Source organism: Acomys russatus, chromosome 22 (assembly GCF_903995435.1).
Source record: "Acomys russatus chromosome 22, mAcoRus1.1, whole genome shotgun sequence".
NCBI classification, from domain to species: Eukaryota; Metazoa; Chordata; class Mammalia; order Rodentia; family Muridae; genus Acomys; species Acomys russatus.
Window position 1 is genome coordinate 13164401 of NC_067158.1, and position 19252 is coordinate 13183652.

General features: G+C 47.8%; 1 protein-coding gene across 1 annotated transcript in view; it reads left to right on the forward strand.

The window, feature by feature from the left end:
• The window catches only part of Adcy1 (adenylate cyclase 1), a 110162-nt gene that overhangs the window by 27124 nt on the left and 63786 nt on the right, over positions 1–19252 (forward strand). Inside the window, exons 3-4 of the mRNA XM_051164937.1 lie at positions 8540–8658; positions 14717–14828. Coding sequence (XP_051020894.1) covers positions 8540–8658; positions 14717–14828 — 231 coding nt within the window. The remainder of the gene's footprint in view (positions 1–8539; positions 8659–14716; positions 14829–19252) is intronic.

Sequence of the window (19252 nt, forward strand, 5' to 3'; positions counted from 1 at the left end):
TAACCACTCTGTCTATGAAGGACAGCCTGGTAGCTCCCAATTTAGGATGACTATGAATAAAGCTGTTTTGAACACCATGTATGTTTTCATATAAGTATAAATATTAATTTCTCTGGACTGAATGCCTAGAAATAGCACCGGGGCATATGGTATTTGCAAAAATATTGAGATATAGCAAAACTGTTCTCCAAATGATTGCAACACAGAACCGGAAGCTCTGAATGTGCTAGCAGCTGGGTCCTTATTGTGATATGACTTGCAAGTTTTTTCTCTCATCCTGTGTCTTGTCATCTCATTGTCTTAGAAGATTTTTTGTTTTGTTTTGTTTGCTAGTGAGGAAACATTTTACATTTTGATGAGATTCAGTTTATCATTTGTTTTTTGTTTGTTTGTTTGTTTTGTTTTGTTTTATGGGCCCATTCAGGTTGTTGGCTAGATCAAAGTTTCTTTTTATTGCTCTAAGTCAAGTCTAAAAATGCTGAGCTAGCCCTAATTCCTGAAGCTAGCCTCTGTGTTTCTAACAGATTTACAGTTTTAGAGTTAATAGATAAATCTGTGACATGTATTTCAAGGTGCTATTTAAACAAAGTGTGAGGGCGTGGTTAAGGTTTCTTTCTTGGTTATGGTATGGCTGTCCAGTTGATTTGTGGTTTATTGAAAACATCATCTTTGTTGGATTTTTGTAAAAAACAAATCTGGGTACATTTGTGTAGGTCTACTTCTGGGTTTTATATTATCCTACCATCCTCGGTATTCACCTTTCCTCCACATTATCTTGAGTATTGTTGCTTTGTGGTAAGTCTTGGGATTGGGTAGGGTAACTCTTTCCACCTCTTGGTCCTTTTTCAAATGTTAGCTGTTACTACTCTTTCTGCTATTCATATCATTGTTTACTAAAAACATGGTTTGGACTTTAATCAAGTTTGGGGTATCGTCTAGAGAGGATTTGCATCCTTACAGGACTGAGACTCGTGTCCCTGAATGAAGATGATTTAGCTCTTCTTTGATCCTTTACTCAGTGCCATGATTTTCAGGACTCAAACTTTATACTCTTAAGATTAGATGCCCATCGTGGCATTTCACTTTTGAGCACGTGGGAGCAGCGTAGTGGTTGGTGTGTGAACACGTGGTCGTTGCCACTCTATGGAAACGCAGTAGGATCTTGAGTGCTGGCTTGTCTGTTGTGACTCTCTGAACTCATTTGTTTGTTCTGGAGCTGGAACAGGAAAAGTTACCAAGTGCAAGTATCACTGAGATGCACGCTAGGAGGAAGCCAGATTAGCTTAGAGGGTTAAGAATAGAGTAATAACTGCTCAGTTCTTGTGCTGTGAAGCTTATTAGCAAACAAATATAAAAGAGTCTCAATTATTTGTGTGATCGCTGGGTTAAGAGAGAAGCAGAGAAACAAGCACAGTTTTGTAAAAAAAAAAAATAGCTTTAACAAATTGCTGTTATTCCTTATCCTGTTGTTATGGAATGTAGCATTGATATTTGAGTACTGAGCTAGCAATGTCTTCTTGGGTTAGAACTCATTCGGTAGGATACATAATTCATGTGTTGGAAATTGCAAACATCTTGCTAAGAAGTCTTGGAACCTGTTTTCCTTTTTTTTTTTTTTTGGTATGCTTATGCACATGTGTATGTGTGTGGCACACATCTGTGTGGGTGCATGTGGAGGCCAGAGATTAGTGTGTCTTTCCTCTATTGTTCTCCATTTTTAATATTTTATGTTTAAAAAAGCAAATTATCAATCTCATTTCTTCATCTCCAACCCCTTCCCTATCTGCATCACCCCTGTTCCTCCCAGCTCTATGTACTTTCTTTGTATCGCTTTTGTTTGCACTGAGTTCAGTGCAGCTGGCATGTGCACGGATGTAGGGCTGTCTACGGGAGCATGGGTAGTCTTCAGTCCACATCACTGAAGAATATTGACCCTTGCTCCCTCAGCAGCCATCAATTGCCAGTACTTCCTCAGGTAAGGGTGGGACTTCATAAGTGCTGGGAGTTTAGTTGGCTTGACCCTGTGTCGGTCATGTGTATGTAAGCGTGGCACCTGTGCGTTCACGTGTGTAATACTCTCTCATGTCCAGAAAACACTATTTCTCTGTAGTCATCTACTCCCTCTGGCCCTACGGTCTTTCTGCCTCCTTTTGATGATTCCTCGAGTCTTGAAGGGAAGGGATGTGATATAGATGCCTCATTTAGGGCTGAGAATTCTGCAGTCTTAGTGCCTGCATGCTGACCAGTTATGGATCTCTGCAATCATAACCATGTGCTTCAAAGGTAGGCCTGTTTGATGAAGGTTGAGAGAGGCGCCTGTCGATGAGTATAAAAATAAGCACTTGGGGGGCAGTTTAATGCTGTGTTCATTGACCAAACAGGGGTAACTTCTCCCCTAAGGCCTAGTATTTACTAATCACAGGCTCTTGGCCTAGTTAATGATACCAGACATGAGTTTTGCCTTGTGAAACAGTCTTTAAATACAAACAGAAAATAGTTGGTTACTCCCAAAGCAGCCATGCCACTGTTGTACCAGTGGGCACATCTTGTCAGGCCAGTCAGTCATTATTGTATCTTTCAGGGCTCAAAGCTGGGTAAGACTGTTGATTGTCTTCCTCCCCTGGTAGCACGGAGGATGAAAATTTCAGGTCAGGACCACTTTGATTTTTTTTTTTTTTCACGTCCTACAATGCAAGTGTGCGCAATCTTCAACAAGAATATAAAAAATGTTAGCCTGTAATGTTTTGGGGGGTATCTATGGAACCCCATTGACCCTGAAACTTGAAAAGAATCATCCTATTGCTGGCACTGGGCTCTTCTTTGATTGCCCATAATGTCTAGGAGAGGTGTCTTTTCTCTGATATAGGGTAACTTCCTTTAAACTATTCATATATGCGTATATTTTCAGAACTGTCTACAGTAGCAGGTTTCTCTATGGTCTTTTCAAAGGACTTTAGTGTTAGTTATACGTCCCCTTACTCCCTTTTCTACTGTGCCCCTCCCCCACCATTTAACCCTTTCTGCACCAGTATTCTCCATCCTCCTTTTTGCCCCTCTCCCTAGAAATCTACTACTTCTTTTTGTACTTCTGCAAGCATTCCAATTTCGACACACATTTCTTAAGATTTAAAGCTAGCGTCTATATATGAGAGCGAACACATGGCATTTGCCTTTCTAGACCTCAGCTAACTCATTTAGAAAGATTATTTCCAGCTCCATCGATTGGCCTGGGAACTTTGTAATTTCACTTTTTCTTTATAGTTGAATAGCATTCCATTCTGTATACGTGCCACATTTTCATTACCCATTCACTAATTGGTGGAAGTCTGGGCTGTTCCCATTTCCTGGCTATTGTGAGTACAGCAGCAATGAACACGGGTGGGCAAGCATCACTGTAGGAGGATATTAGCATCTTTGAGACTATGCCCAGGAGTGGTATAGCTGGATCATATGGTAGATCCATTTTTTAAGCATCCGCATGGATTTCCATAGCGGCTGTGTTAGTTTATGCCCCACCAGTCTGTGTTCTTCTTTCCCTCTTCCATGTCAGAATTTGTTATAATTTGGTTTTTAATCTAAGCCATTCCAGCTTTGCTAAGATGATATCTGAGAGTAATTTTCAGTTTGCACTAATCTTACGGCTAAGGGTGTTGAACACTTAAAAAATGTATTTCTTAGCCTTTTGTATTTTTATTTTGACAACTCTGTTTTATTCCTTGCTTTTTATTCATTTTTTTTGTATATAGTTTTTTGTTTATTTTTACTTTTTTAAATATTCAAAGTATTAATTTTTGTTAGATGTAGAGCTGGTAAAAAAATTTTCCCATCCTGTAGCCGGCTCTTCACATGAATCATGGTGTCCTTTGCTCTACAGAAGCCTTTAGTTTCAGGAGCTCATTTGTCAGTTGTTGGTCCCATACCAGTCCATACCAGTCCAGGCCTGTTCATAAAGTCCTTTCCTGTGCACATAAGCTGCGGTGCACTCCCTAGTTTTTACTCTATCTTGTCTTATGCAGCAGTCCTTGGTCCATTTGGAGTTGAACGTTATACAGGGCTAGAGATAACGATCCAGTTTCATTCCTGACCATGTGGGTACTCTGTTTGGTCAGCACCATTTGTTAAAGATTCACTCTTTCCTCTAATGTGTATTTCTGGACTCTGTCTAAAATCAGGTTTCCTTTATTTTTTAAGACAGGCTCTCTCCTTCAACCTGGAGCTCTGGATAGCCAGAGGACCCTCCCTTATGGGGGTAGGGGAATCTGTTTCCTGCCCCTCCCGTCCCTACCCCTCACACTACTGGGCTCAGAGATGCATGCCGTCATGCCTATCATTTCAGTGGGTACTAGAATGTGAGCTCTGATCTTCAATCTTGTGCAGTGAGACCTTTACCTACTGAGCCGTTGTCTGGCCTCTCTCTAATCCTTGCCATGGACTGCTTCAGAGTGTTTTCTCGTTATTCTAGCATCTGTCCTCTTGATGTCAACATGTATTGGTTGTCTTTGTTCACTGAACATTGACTGCATGTTTCCTAGGTTTGGTATTAGAATGTCCCCCTGGATCCAGACATCTAGATTATATTGTATAAAGCTCTATTTTATTTGGGTCTTATGTTGAGCTGCTTTCCTGTGACATCACACTGGTGGGGGAAGAGGAGATGTATTGATAGTGTCAGGTGACTGGCCTTCTCTGACACCATCCCATATTAAGGTGGAGGTCTAGCCATGGTGCTTAACTTTGGCCATAAGGAGTGGATCAGGGCATAGAGTTTTCCACGTCTTTGGCCTGGAGCAGCACACTTAACATCCAAAGGTTTTGTCTTGAGAGCTGCCATGTTCTGGGCTCATCTAGAGAGGGCAGCTTTTGTTGGTCTTTCTTTTGGTTTGTGCACAATGCCATCCCTAGTTTCTTATTTCCCAGCTCTGTGTGTGGGACACACAAGGAACACAAAGGCCGGAGAACTCATTCCATGGCACGTCTTGGCCGGCGATCTGTGCCTTCTTCCTTCCAGCTTTCGATCTCATGACGATAGAGGTGGGGTGTCCCCTTAGTGAAACAGGGAGAAATCCTTCTCTGTTTCCCCAGAAACAAAGCCCTTATAACCCTGTAAGAATCTGATTTGGGGATGGATTGAAGATGCAGTTGATAAGGTGCCTGCTTCACAAGCGTGGAGATCTGAGTTTGGATTCATAGCACCCATGTAAGAAAGGTGGGTGTGGTCCAGTGCCTCTGTAACCCTGGCAACGGGGACTGGGGAGTAGACAGGGGGATCTCTAGAGCTCATTCGCCAGCTAGTCTTGCCATTGGTTAATGCTGGGCTCAGAGATGAGTGGAGAATAATCAAAGAAAGCACATTACTGGCCTCTTGCCTCCGCACATAATGCGCGTGTGCGCGCACGCATGCGCGCGCGCGCGCGCGCACACACACACACACACTAAAGTAAGTATCTAATTTTTATTGAGAGCAACATGAAATAGTAGGTCATAAGCAAGGTACACGCATTGAGGTTTCAATATAGTTTTCATGGGATACTGTGACACTTTGTATGGTTCACATTGACAGTAGCTTTCATCTATTTGGTTTCTGCCTTTGCTCTTATCTCATTTGTTAGTTTTTTTTTTTTTTCTTTCTGTCATAACCTGGCCTGATGTTGGGTGTGTTGGGTCTTCAGGGTTGGCTTTGAGATCAGAAATTAATGTAAGATAGCAATTCTGTCTTTATAATGTGAATGGGCTACTTTATCATAGGAGATTTATTCTGCATCAGAATCATATCTTCTTACCCACATCTACCAGCTTGGGAGTCTGGGAAACCCTGGTAACCAGGAATACTGATATAAATGATGCCAGTGGTAGAGCAAGGATAATGGGACCGTCAGCTGACCACTGACTGCCATAGCTACATCTTACAGTGACTGCGCCATGGTCAAGTCTTTCATGTGAATGGCTTCAGGGTCCTACTCTAGGGCTAGGGGCCTGCGTGCTGGGTCCAGCAACCTTTTTGTCTTCCCTCTGCGTTGGCACCTATGGCTCCAGTGCACCCCAGCTCCCTGGAGGGCAATCTCCCTCTGTCTGACTGCTCCAACCCTTTGCCCTCCAATTCCATTTCCTTGTTCTGATGGCAATGGAAAGGCAGTGATGCAACGGCCTAAGGCCTCCCTGAGGCTTAAGGTGAGAGTGTTGCGGGGCTGCCAGGAGGGGTGGGGGAAGATGTTCATTGTGAAAGAAGCTCTGAGTGGGTTCTGGGTGCAGGATAGAGTTTTCCTGGCTCTATTTCACTTTCACTTTCACACTTTTAGGAGTTGCTGATTAGTGACATATATGGGAGGCAGCAAGCTGAGTGCTGGGGTGATGTGGGGGTGCCTTGTGGGAGCACTGACCTCTCACTGAATGATAAGCCATGCAAGGGCAAGGCCCAAGCCACGGCCCATGATCCCAGTTGCAGTTGTGTGTTTTCCACCATGTATTTCCACGATGACACCGAGGAGGCTGTGCTAGGATTTGGGTTCAAGACTTGGGGAGGGGACTCCTGTGTGGATCTCCCAGGCTGCCTAGGTGCTGCCTCCAGAGCCTGCCTCTCCCTCATCAGCAACAAGGAATCCTCCATTTCCTCCATGCCCATGAGGTTGCTCTGAAGGGCACAGAATCTGCCCATTCCTTTCTGGTGGCCTTTCCCTGTGGCCTTTCCCTGTGGCCTTCCGAGTGTGCAGCTGTCTTTGTGTTCCCACTCGGCCTGTGCTTTGGACTCTCATGGCTGTAACATTCATTGATGCATTGTTGATTTCTGACATCTCAACGAATCCTGCCCCTTCCCCCGGGGATGTCCCTTCAGCCCAGCGTAGCTCAGGGCTGACAGTTGCCTACCTTTAAGGGCCTCATCTTTGCCTGCAGCCTCCCTAGAGGCCTATAGTATAGGAAGGGACCTGGTGCCTCCTTGTCATGCGCCACGCCTTCCATTCTGCACGCACGATGCCTTTCTGTCCCTGAGAGTGTGACCTGGGCAGTGTCCTCTTTCTCTGTGACACAACTTTCAAGCAGGTAGTCCTGCCTTCTACAGCCTCCCTTCCTGTATGTCTGGGCCCATCTAGCAAGGAGATGCATGTGGACTGTAGTGTGAGATGGTGTGGGTAGGTCCTCAGTATAGCACCAGACCTTGCTTATACATATGGCTCTGGGGACTGGACCCTGGTGGCTTCTCTCTGATGCACAGGTTTAGCCCTAGCCATGCTCCACTGCTGTGCCTGGCTTTCTTCTTCCTTATGCTTGCGTATGTTAGCAGCTTCCTCAGTGTGCCCAGTGTGCTCTGTGCACACTCACTGTGGTCCGTGGTGTGGAAGAGAAGGAGAGTGAAGCCCTTACACAACTTCCCGGAGTCACTAGGCTCTCAGGGACTGTGGCTGCCCCCTTAGTTGTTGCCCTGATGGGCTCTGTGGACAGAGGCTCAGGTCCTTGGGAAAGTCACCCACGGTTGCCACTGCCTCCAGTCAGAGAAGCGGCCTCTCACAGTCACCGTGGGCCACGGTCCAGGAGAGACTGAGAGAATGGCAGGGAAGAAGTGTATCCCATGGGTATGACTGCTGAAGCTCCCCAGAGGGAGGATGGCCAGGACAGCGGACAAGTCAGGGCCCGGGGGAAGAGCCTGCAGCATATCAGAGGAGGCATTGAGTCTCCTCCTTCAACCTCATCCTCTCTCGTCAGTAGGATGTTCTTTCCAATTCTTGCGATGTAAAGGCCATTTTTTTTTTTTTTTTTTTTTTGTCTTCCTTTGCAAGGCAACACGGGATAGGACATGCGAGGCCGGAGGGAAAATAGGGCCCTTTATATGTCAGATCTCGCACACAGCAACACAAGCCTGACAGGGCAGAACAAGCCAGTGCTCAGGTCAGGGAAGGTCATATCTGGAAGATGAGAGACAGAGTTGAAGTCACACTGTGCAGCCAGGCAGGAAACAAAGGCCCCGGGAGGGTGAAGGGATGGGTTCTCCAGTGTGCCTCATCCCTTCCTGAAAATAAAAACCAACAACAAAAACCATAAGTTAATTCTCTTCTCTTGGAGAGAGGAAAAGATGCTAACCTTACCCCGCTCACGGAGACACAAGAAGACAATGACGAAGCTTGTCCCCGAGGCCTTTTCTTTGTGTCACGAGGAGTCTTTGTGTGCCCCGGGAAGACAGACTTACTATAAGCCAATCTTGAAGACTATTTCTGGATCCAGTTTAGAATAGCAGAAGGGAAGGGAGAGGCACCTAGTGGGGCCTCGGCTGGGGATAGTGGCATTTGCTGGGCTCAAGTTGAGTGCAAGGAATGCACGTGTGTCTAGGACCTGGCCTTTTGGAGTCATTCACTTACTCAGTAGTATTCCATGTTTTAGCATCAGTCCAGAGGGCTCTGGGGGGACTGGGCAGTGTCTGCAGGCATGGACATGTGTTGGCTTGCCTGACCTGGGTTTCTAGGCCCCCACTTACGGCAGCTTCTTTCCTAGGCCGGCAGGAATGGGAGGGGGGAGTCCTTGCTGTCTGACAAAGGATGTCTCTCCTATTCAGGAGCGGTTGCTCATGAGCCTCTTGCCCCGGAATGTCGCCATGGAGATGAAGGAAGACTTTCTGAAGCCCCCTGAGAGAATTTTTCACAAGATCTACATCCAGAGACATGACAACGTGAGGTAGGGATGGCACGAGCCCAGCTCAACAGTGGGGTGTACTGGGGGGACAGCAGGACAGAGGTTGAGGACATTGTCGGGGTGGGTACAGGAACTGGGAAGTGGATGGAGGAGGTGGGGCAGGACAGATGGGGGAGGAGGGGAGGGCAACTAGAAGATCTCTATAGTTTATGGGGGCAGAGAGAGGAGATATGGTCACGTTCACGTGGGCAGTGGCCCAGCAAGGAAGCTGCTCCCATGTGGAGGAAGGCTGCTGAGGTGGCACATGGCAGTTCTCTTTCACATTTCTTCCCTTGGTGCTTGTACTTCCTGTTGTTGATAGGGAGACAGAACTTTGTCTCCCAATGACGGTTTTTTTTTTTTATAGTGGTGGTTGGAGTGGGGCTTCTCCATTTCTGGAAATTGGCAGAGTCACGCTCTTCGGCTCATCAGCCCTCGGAGGTCGGAGCTCGTGCTCCTGTTTTACAGGCACAGGACCTGAGTCTTCCATAGAATCTCACTTGTGAATACTTGGAACCTGGCTCGCCTGCTGAGGGAGAGTCTGTTGAAACTGTTTGTCCTAATGTATTGTGTAGTCTTTATTAAAAAAATACTTTTCATTATAGTTTAATGCTCTTGGGATAGTTGAGTGTCGTCTGTTGGGGATTGGCCACCGTCAGTGTGCCGCTAAGGAGATGATTGGGTAGACACAGAGCCCTTTCTGCTCAGGTGGTCTTTGCTGGCTCTTCTGGGTGTTCAGTGTCGGGACTCTCAGCCTCTGTCCCCTAAAGACACAAAAGCATGTCGTTAAAAACAAACATACAAACAAACAAAAACTCTTTTATCTTGGGTAGGTAGTCCAGGTTGGCTCATTCCAAATGAGTTCAGGCTTATGAACCATCCAGGTAGAAGCCATCGCTGGAGGTGGAGCCAGGGTGGCTAATCAGTGCACAGATAACTGCTCTGTGCACATCCATGAATTCTTTCACCCCCTACCATCACGTGGTTTGATAGGGACCAGTGGTCCTCTTTCCTCAGAGGAGGATGCTGGGGTTAGGGCACAGCTGTTTGGGAAGTAGCTGCAGAGGCCGCATTTGAGCCTTGGTGGTTCCAGAATTAGATCTTGGGAGCTCCTTGCTGAGTTCTTGGTGGTTTGCTATCCCCTCACTCCTGTAAGCAGCTGGCATTGCTGCCTGCCTCATAGAAGTCAGGAAATTGAGATTCGGCCATGCGAAACAAATGTGCAGGGTGCCCTGGGCGGTGGGTGGAGGGCTGGACACGGGGTTAGCTTTACCTCCCTCATCACACCTGCCGCTCCTTGTTAGCTGGAAAGGACATAATTCAGTGCCTCGGCTGCTTGCCAAGGAGCACCAGGCACCAGAGTGTTTCAGAGAGAGAGAGCTTGGAGGGCATGCTGGAAGATGGAGTCACAGTTGAGGGCCTTTTGGTAAGCATCACTGGCCTTGCGCTTGCTCAACAAAGCAAAAAGGAGGAACAAATATACAAAGTTGCTCTGCAGCCTCCCGCTTTGTCTTAGTCTGGGTTTCTGTTGCTGTGATAAACACCAGGACCAAAAGCAAGTTGGGGAGGAAAGGGCTTATTTGGCGTACATGTCCACACTGTGGTCCATCATCGAAGGAAGTCAGGCCAGGGAGCTGATGCAGAGGGCCATGGAGGGGATGCTGCTTAGTGGCTTGCTCCTTGTGATTTGCATAGCCTGCTTTCTTGTAGAACCCAGGACCACCACAGCCCAGAGGCTAGCACCACGCACAATGGGCCGAGCCCTTCTCCATCCATTGCTAATTAAGAAAATGCCCTACAGGCTTACTAACAGCCCAGTCTTATGGAGGCATTTTCTCAATCGAGATTCCTTCCTCTCAGATGACTTGAGCTGTGTCAAATGGACATAGAGCTATCCAGCACACACTGGCATGGAGGTCAGTGGTAAGTGTGGCCAGTGACCTGACATCTCTGGGTCTACCCAAACAAATAACATTTGCCTTCCGGTCCTAAATTTCTGAGCAGCCCGACTCAGTCTGGTTTGCTAGGAAAACAGAAGTGGGGGTGTGCACTGGAAGATGCCACCACTTTCACACATGTGTCCCATGCTAAGGACAGAGTAAACACGCAGACCCCACAACTGTGTGCCGGGGACACAGAGAGTTGGTAAAGGGCCTGAGCTTCTTGGCTGAAATAGCTAATGGGGCTCCTCTCTTATGCGAGGCTGATCTCTTAAGGGCTGGGCCAAGAAGAGCCAGGCCGAGGCACTCTAAACAAAGAAGGAAGATAGACCTGCAGACACTGATCTAAGGACGCGCACTTAAGTGGATTACTGCCCAAGAGAATAAAAATAACTCCCAGGAAGATAGAAGACAGTTACACACAAGAAAAAAAGTGAGAGTTTCAACAAGGAAATAAAAGCATAAAGGAGTAACAAACCGGAAGGCTCAAGACTGTAGCCACCAAGTATAAAATTTCCTGGAGGAGACTAGAGAATCAGGCAAACAAACAAACAAAAACCAAAAAAAAAAAAAAAAAAAAAAAAAAATCAGTGAACTGGAAGGTCACAGTCAGAGGATCAAAAGAGAAAAAAGGGCAGAAAGAAGAAAGCGTGAGGGGACATGGAAAGTCAGCATTGGCCAAAACACATTGTAGGAGTTGCTGAAGGAGATGTGTGGGAAAAGGGACCATGAAGTTTTTTTAAAAGCTTTCCAGATAGACATGTGGAGACAGACATGTGTGTCCAAAAATAGAAGACATATATGACACGTGTTTTCTGACCTGATAGCACCGTACGTCCTGACTTCAGATCATATTCCAAAGCTGTCATGATTGAAACAGCATGGCATGAAAGCATAAACATAGACACGATAAAATAGAATAAGGAGCCCAGAAGTGAACCTTACATACGTCTACCCAAGCTGTCTTCCAGACTGACAAAAGTAAAATAAAGATAGTGCTAGAAAAACTCAACTTCCAGACATGAGACAATGAAATTTGGCCCTCCTCTGATACCATACCCCAAATCAATTCAAATAGACTCTAACCTGAAATGTAGAAGATCCTAGAAACACAGGCTAGGTTCTATAACATTTTTTTTTTGCAATGATTACATAGCGTTACCAGCAGGAATAACCGGAATTCGATCCAGCTTGGTGATTCAAACTCCTGGAATCATTCAGCAGTGTTTCCTGAAGAGAAAGAAGTAGGTATGAAGACTTTGTGCCTGCCCCGTGCTCTTTCTCCCCAGCTCCACAGCCCCCGGAGGCTGAGAAAGTGCCTCTTCAAAGCTTTGCTCGGAAGCAGCAGGTTTGCTGGCCTGGGAATTCCCTGGGAAGCCCTCTTCAGCAGCCCCTCACTTGGCCGCAAGGCGATAGGAAGGATGAAAGGAAAAGTTGGCACCGAGTGAGCACGGGGGTGCTTTGAAAAAGTCGAGGCACAACTGTGGGGATTTCAGAAGACCAAGCATATGCAACGTTAGCTCACAAATCAACAAATAGCATCAAAACGAGACAGTGGTAATCGGGGGGGGGGGGGGGGGGGGGGGGGGGGGCCTCAGGCAGAGGATGGGTGAGACGGAGATTTTCAAGCGTTGCTGTCTGTGTCCTCAATAGAAATGTGTTGGATGTGCTGTAAACAGTAGGTACGGCTCATGCATGGGCAAAGCAGGCAGTCAGCAGAAACTGTCCCAAGGAAGCCTAGACATTGGGGTTCTTAGACAAACATTTTAAGTCAGCGGTTTTTAAATGCTCAAAGAGCAAACTGCGTGCGTCTGTGTGATTAAAGGAAACCATGGTGATGTTTTCTCGCCAAACAGAGAACACCGGCGAAGCAGACTTTTTAAAAAAGAACCAAATCAAATAGGCCTTCTAAATTTAAGATCCTACAAGTGAAGTGAAAGACGTTTCTGGAGGGGTTCAGGGGCTGACTCCGGAGGCAACGTAAGAATAAGCAAGCTTAGCGGCAGCCGCGAGCGTCTCCAGGCCGCAGGACGATGAGGAATATGGGGAGATGGGAAGAGCTTCTGAACTCTGTGAGGTACCAGCAAGTTTACCAACACACACGTGATGAGGCTCCCTAGGCAAGGGAAGAAGGAGACAGGATATTTGATGAAACAATGGCCAAATATGTTGCTTAAAACAACAACAGTAACAACTGTATATCCAAGAAGCTCAGTGTGTTTCAAAGTGGATAAACTGACAGTCCCACACCAAGGCACATCCTAGTCGAAGTGAGGATGGCCAGAGTTGTGGGCAGAATCTGAAAGCAATGTGAGAGAAAGGATTCTGACCAGAAGTGACCCCGAGTGAGATGATGCCTCGGTTAAAGGCAAAAAGAGCCGGAAATAAGCAAGAAGGCACATTCAGATGCCGAGGTAAAAAGATAAGGGTTCTGGATCTTGTAGGCCTCAGGAGCAACAGCATGCCCCACTTCATTGTTTTTCCAGAGTCTCCTCACCACACTGCCCTCTTCTTGTGAGGCAAAGCTGGCCCGGCCATAGTGGGCAGTCCACTTTCCTCATTCTCATCCTTGTCTGTTTTCGCCACACTTAAATCAAATGCCTTGACATATTTCAAATGTTGCCTCCCGCTGGCCAGAATGAGCCCCAAGCACCTTGCCCAGCATAGCTAGTCCTCAGGAGCAACCTGCGGGTAAATAAATAACACTTAAGTGGTTGTGAGTGGGTCGCCCCAAGGAAACGGTGTTTCCAGACACAACAGGACCCAACACTGTGACAACACAGCAGTGTCTGCACAAGTTTAGGCCAGACAAAATCCTAGTGTGGAGGAAGGGAAGCGCTCACAAGGTCTAATAGATGCTGGGAGAGGGGACATCAGTTTTCTTCAGTGGAGTGTCCAGCGGCTCGTTCTCAGATGTAGCTGGCCAACACAAAATGGCCTCCATGTTTGTGTGTCTATATGTGTGTGGGTGCACATGTGCTTGCACTCTAAGAAAAAAATGGCTTGGTTTTAGGTTTTTTTTTAGAGAGAGAAAGAACGTGAAGTTAGGTGGGTGGGTTGGAGGAGGAGCTTTGGAGAGGGAAAAGAGGATTAAAATATACTATATGAAAAAAATCTAGAAGCAAAATTAATAAAAGTGACTGTACATGGTTATAAATGTGTGAACTCTTGTTTTCATGACACAGATGAGAAATGGGCACCAGGAAAGCTCCTTGCTATAGCTAATGTGTGGGACGGTCCTGTTAGGGTCTAGTGCTAACTAACCCCTGGTTCCTTTCAGTGTTGCCTAACTTGGCGTGTCTTTGGTGACATCCTCTGTTGTTCACAAGAGTGTTCAGCTCCTGTAGAAGGGGTGCTGGATGGGTACTGTCCTGGAGTCACAGGAAAGCTCCGAATGTTCAAGCGGCATATTTTAAGACAGACCTTAGAGCTAAACAGTGTTTAAAGACAAACACTGTATGATTTTCACCTTTCAGGTATTTGCAGAACACGTGCTAGTTTAGAAAGAGAAAACAGTAGGAAAGACCTCTTTAGAATCTTATCATCTGTAGAATATTGAACAGGCACCATGTTCCAGGCTGACCCCAGCCTTGCAATAGACACCAAATCCTTGAAAGCTGTCATGGGGACTCCACACGGTGATTTTGGGATTTGGCTCTGGTGCTCTGGTGGCCGCATGCGTCTTGGTAGCAGAAGAAGAAGACGATGGTTGGTGGGGAGGGACCATTCCGTACGTAAAAGCTGGCCACTTGACTTCCAGCTCCTGGCTTTGGTGTAGATGCAGTCGTGTGAGCTCCCTGGGGAGAGAGCAGGTCTGCTGGGCAGCTAGCAGAAGCTCCCTGTGAGGGATGATGGGTCAGTATGAGGGTTGGCAAGCTCAAAGGGCTCAGCAGCTAGTTAATCCCTCTGTGACCAAGAGCTGTGCCTTACAGCTGTTCTAAGCCTAGGTCTTCTTGCCTGTAAGGGAAGGAGGAAGTTGCCCTGTCTGCTCTGAGGAGTAAGTGCGCGGGGGGGGGGGGGGGGGGGGGGGCGGGTTACAGATGGAAAAGGCTATGCAGCTCTTAGGTCATGCTTTCCTAAGTGACCAAGAGAAGGTGACCTGGATGCCTTTCCTCTTGCAGCATCCTGTTTGCAGACATCGTGGGTTTCACAGGTCTGGCGTCCCAGTGCACAGCCCAGGAGCTGGTAAAACTGCTTAATGAACTCTTCGGCAAGTTCGACGAGTTAGCCACGGTAAGCTCAGTGTTTGCTTCTGTTTTCGTAAGCCAGGCTGCTTCTGGAGTGGTGCTCTGCCAAGCCGGCCTCTGTATCTCTGTATCGGCAGCATGGAAACGTCACAGGCTAACGAGTCCACCTTAGGCCAAGCCCTTCACCTGCATGTCACAGGCTCCACTGGCCCCTTCCAAGAGGCGTCCAGACAGAATATGTCCTACAGGTTGCATTCAGCCCTCACTGGCCTGCCACTGTGTACCTAGGACAACCACAGACCTTGCTGGGGCTGGCCTTGCTCTGGCGTTGTCATCCTTCTGAACTGGAAAATGCCAGCTACTCCTTCCTCTAGCCCATGCCGAAGCTCCTGCTGATGCTTACCCGTCCCCGAGCCCCTGTGGATGCTAAGAATGTTGGGAGTGCACAGTGGGCCTCCTGCTAGAATTCTTAACATTTGGTGCTTGTGATCGTGACCGGCAAGCCTTGCTGAAGGGTGGTGCTCTGCCCTTAGGCTCCCTGTCCCTATGTGAGAGTCTGGCTTACAGTCTTAAGAGACCTTTGCGCTGCTAGAACTTTATCGCGTAGGCAGAAGTTCCCTGTAGGGCATCCTTCTTGTAGATCTACACTGATTCTGGCTTCCAGCCGGTGTAGGCAGGGGCCAGCTTCCACAGGATACGAGCCGTACCCTAGAAAGAGTGGGAACCACTAAAGGTGGGAGGAAGGGAGCCGAAGGTAGGTGGGAGCACCAGGGCAGGCAATGTGTTGGGGTGCTACTGCTTCTTGAGGTCCTACGCCCTACCACTGACGCCCTTCAAGATGATGAAAGGGTATGCGGGTTGGAGTCATGTTCTTTTGCCCAGCCTCTGCCCAGGTGAGACATGAGTGAAGGAGAGAACCCTGTTCTTTAGAATCCCAAGTGTGGGATCGAACGGTCTAGTAAGAGAACAGGTGATGTTAATTCACTAGCAGGGCAACCACCTCGTGCAGGAGCTTAATTGCTACCAGATGAAAAAGATCCTGTGAACAGACTCTGGGAGGAGATCTATAAACGAGCCCAGAACTGGCGGCTGGGCGGATTGGAGACTTGGGATAGATTTGGTTGTTCATCACTGCCCTTCAAGACACTCCTAGAGAAATCCGCTTGAGGGAAGGCTTCAGAGCTCCGGCTTCTGTTGAGGCTCTGAGGTCTTATTACCCCCGTTCCAGTGGAAGAAATCCTGCAGCTCCTGGTCGGAGAATCGTTCCTCGGGACTGATGTCCTTAAGGTTTTGTTGTTGTGTCAATTAGTCTTCATTTCCTACTGTTTTGGTTAATCTGGTTATAACTGACATAGGCTCGGTCAATAAGTTGTTAATAAAATATTTTGGTTAAGAAAATTGAGTCTACACATGGGTGTTGAGGAACTGAGGGGGTGGAGGCTGCTACAATCAGTGGAGGCGGCAGGGAAGGAGTTCTCAGGGACATGGGGTTGGGCAGCCAGGGCTGGCTGTGTAGCAGCCCAAAGCTGACACTGGTCAGAGCAGTATAGTGCAGGCTGGGTGAGCCAGCTCAGTGGGCATGGATTAGGTCATTGGCAAACACCAGGGGCCAAGTTCACTGTTCAGGCAGCGGGGCAGAAAGGAGATTAAGGTGGGATAGATGAGCAGCGAGGGTTTTTAGATCATATTCCTTTATCTTAGGGCTACTATTGTGTGATAAACACCATGACCAAAAGGAAAGGGTTTCTTTGGCTTACACTTCCACAGCATAGTCCGTCATCAGAAGAGAAATCAAGGCGGGGACTCAAGCAAGGTGGAAATCTGGAAATAGGAGCTGATGCAGAGGCCATGGAGGGGTGCTGCTTAGTGGCTTGCTCATCGTGGCTTGCTCAGTCTTCTTTCTTATAGAACCCAGGGCCACCAGCCTGGGGGTGGTGCCACCCAGCTGGGCTGAGTTCTCCCCCATCAATCACCAAATAAGAAAATGTCCTGTACGCTTGCCTACAGGCTATTCTTAAGGAGGCATTTTCTTAATTGAAGTTGCCTTCTCTCTGATGACGTTAGCTTGTGTCAAGTTGACATACAAATAGCCCCACACTCCCTTTATGAAGTCCCGTGGGGTGTTGCTGGAGTGGAGATCCTTGACTTAAGTGGTCAAGTTTGTTTGTTTATGTTCCTAAAGATCTTTTGGATAAATGCATTCTGGGGCACCCAAGGATATTCTAACCAGGGTGCTGTAAGGCGGCTTCTCCTTCTGAGGAGAGGTATACTGTCTCTGTTGGATGCATAGGCTGCCTGTCTGTGAGGCCTCTGCAGCCTTGCCTGGTTGTCCCTGGGCTTTGTCCCCCTGAGTGTAGTTGTGTCTGTCCTCATAAAAGACAGTCTCATCCTCTGAGGTAAGTTTCTGGATCTTGCTGTGGTGCAAAGGATTTCTTGTCCCACAGGATGGAGGGCTGCTGTGGGGAGAACGGGAGAGCATGGCCTGCGTGCAGTTCACCACAGTGAGGGCAGATCTGCAGCCCCTCCATTGTCAGAAAGCACATTTTGACAATATACAGGGTAGCTCTGACGCTGCAGCCTGGAGCTCCCACAGATAGAGCCTGTGGTGTTCCTAGGTCTGTCTCTGACTTTTCTGCTCTTTACGAGAAAGTGTATTCTTTGGAGACTTCTGATCAGAGTCAAAGTTGCCTCGACCAGGGCCTTTTTTTTTTTCTTTCTTGTGCCCTGAGCCTGTGTTGCCTAACTGTTGCAGGCCTAGGTCTTCCACCTCTGCTATGCAGGTCCTCCAGGAGGTCCCCAGAAGGAGCCACTTTCAGGCAGCTCCAGATGTCTGTTCATCCCCTTGAGGACTTCCCCCAGAACTCTGCAAGTTCTCCTGCAAGGCACACCCGCCTTGTGTCCCCTGCCCTCACTGGTGGCTCTAGGACTCCAGAACAGCATCCCTGGAAAAGCTTTCAATGGCTGCTGCACGGGCCTAGATGACTTGACGGCGTTACCTGTTGAGCTTAGGCCAGTGTCTTGCAAAGGGCGGATGACTGACTTTTCATGGACCACTTAAGGATCATCACATTAGTGTTGTACCTAGAAAAATCGTTACATAATCGAGGGCTGTATATATCACCTGCCTGCGTTTTCCTCTGGAAACTTTGTACTTTAAGACTTTCCTTAGGGACCCAGTTTGAGTGTGAACTTTGAAACACACCTCTGTGTCGCGCCTGCTAGGACAGCGTGAGCCCGGTGGCTCTGTCCTTTCGGCTTTCACCTCCTCATCAGCACACATGACTCCAGCCCCATTTGCTTTGCAGCCTTGGGTTGTAGTAAAGGGGCTGCAGTGCAGCTTCATGTCGGGTGATTGCCCCTGGCCTCCCTGGCTATGGTATCCTGTGACCATTTACATCAGCGCCGCTGTTGGGGTGCCCATGGAACACCTTGTATAGCACCCCCGGCCAATCTTCCACAGCTCTTGTCCCTGGTGACACTATTTCAAGTAGCAGAACTCACAGTGCTAGACAGTGACCAGACGTGTCATTCTGGCTTTATAGTGCCTTATGATGACCCTAGATTTGGCCAGTGGGGAGAGCTCTAGGCATCCGTGAGAAACAGGTCATTCAGAGCTGCATAGTCCCCATAGCTGACTTCAGTGGTGTAAGGAGAGCCACCTCCTGTAACACAAACTTTTGTTGTAAAGTGCTAGTTTGTTCTCAGGGACATGTGACTGAGCAGAAGAGAGAGAGATAATTTTCTAAAAATTTTCTAGACAAAATGTCTTCAGTGGGGTCTGTTGGAGCTTAAAGCACCCAGCCACCAGGGTACAGGTAAGTGTCGCCTCTGAGGTGTTGGAGGCTGGTGGGAGACAGGGTGGGCTGCGTCACGGTGTGCTGATGCCACTGCAGCGATGGCTGTGGGTACATTGAGGACTGTGGTGTGTGGGTGGGGCACACTAGCACCCCATAGCTGGCAGAAGATGGGCCAGTGGGAACAGACATAATGCCCTCCGCTTGGGGCTGTGCGTGCCTGTCATGTGACTTGGGACTTCTGTCCTCAGAATCAAGGTAGCATGGACAAAAAGGGTTGAATTTCATTGTACTTGACAAGAGTAAGAAGTGGTGGCCCAGTTACAACCCTGTGACAGGCAGGGCAGGGTACCGTGTCATGTTCATTTCCAAGACAGAGATGCTTACATGATGAAGCCACACTCCCAGGCCCCTGTGGCCTAGGAGGGAACTGGTACCCTTCCTTCAAAGTTCCAAAGGCCGTCTCTGTGAGGGCTTGCTCATTAGGCCTCTGACCTTTTTCCAGTTATCTGTGGAGTGGAGGTGCCCCTGGTCCACCAGTTTATCCTGTTTGTATGGTAGTTTCCACCTAAGACAGGGGCTGTCACTGGGCAAGCCATCCTCGTTTCCAAGTTAGCGCTGAGGTCCGAGTTATGACTAAGGAGTCTGGCACACAGCAGAGGCCCCATGAATTTAT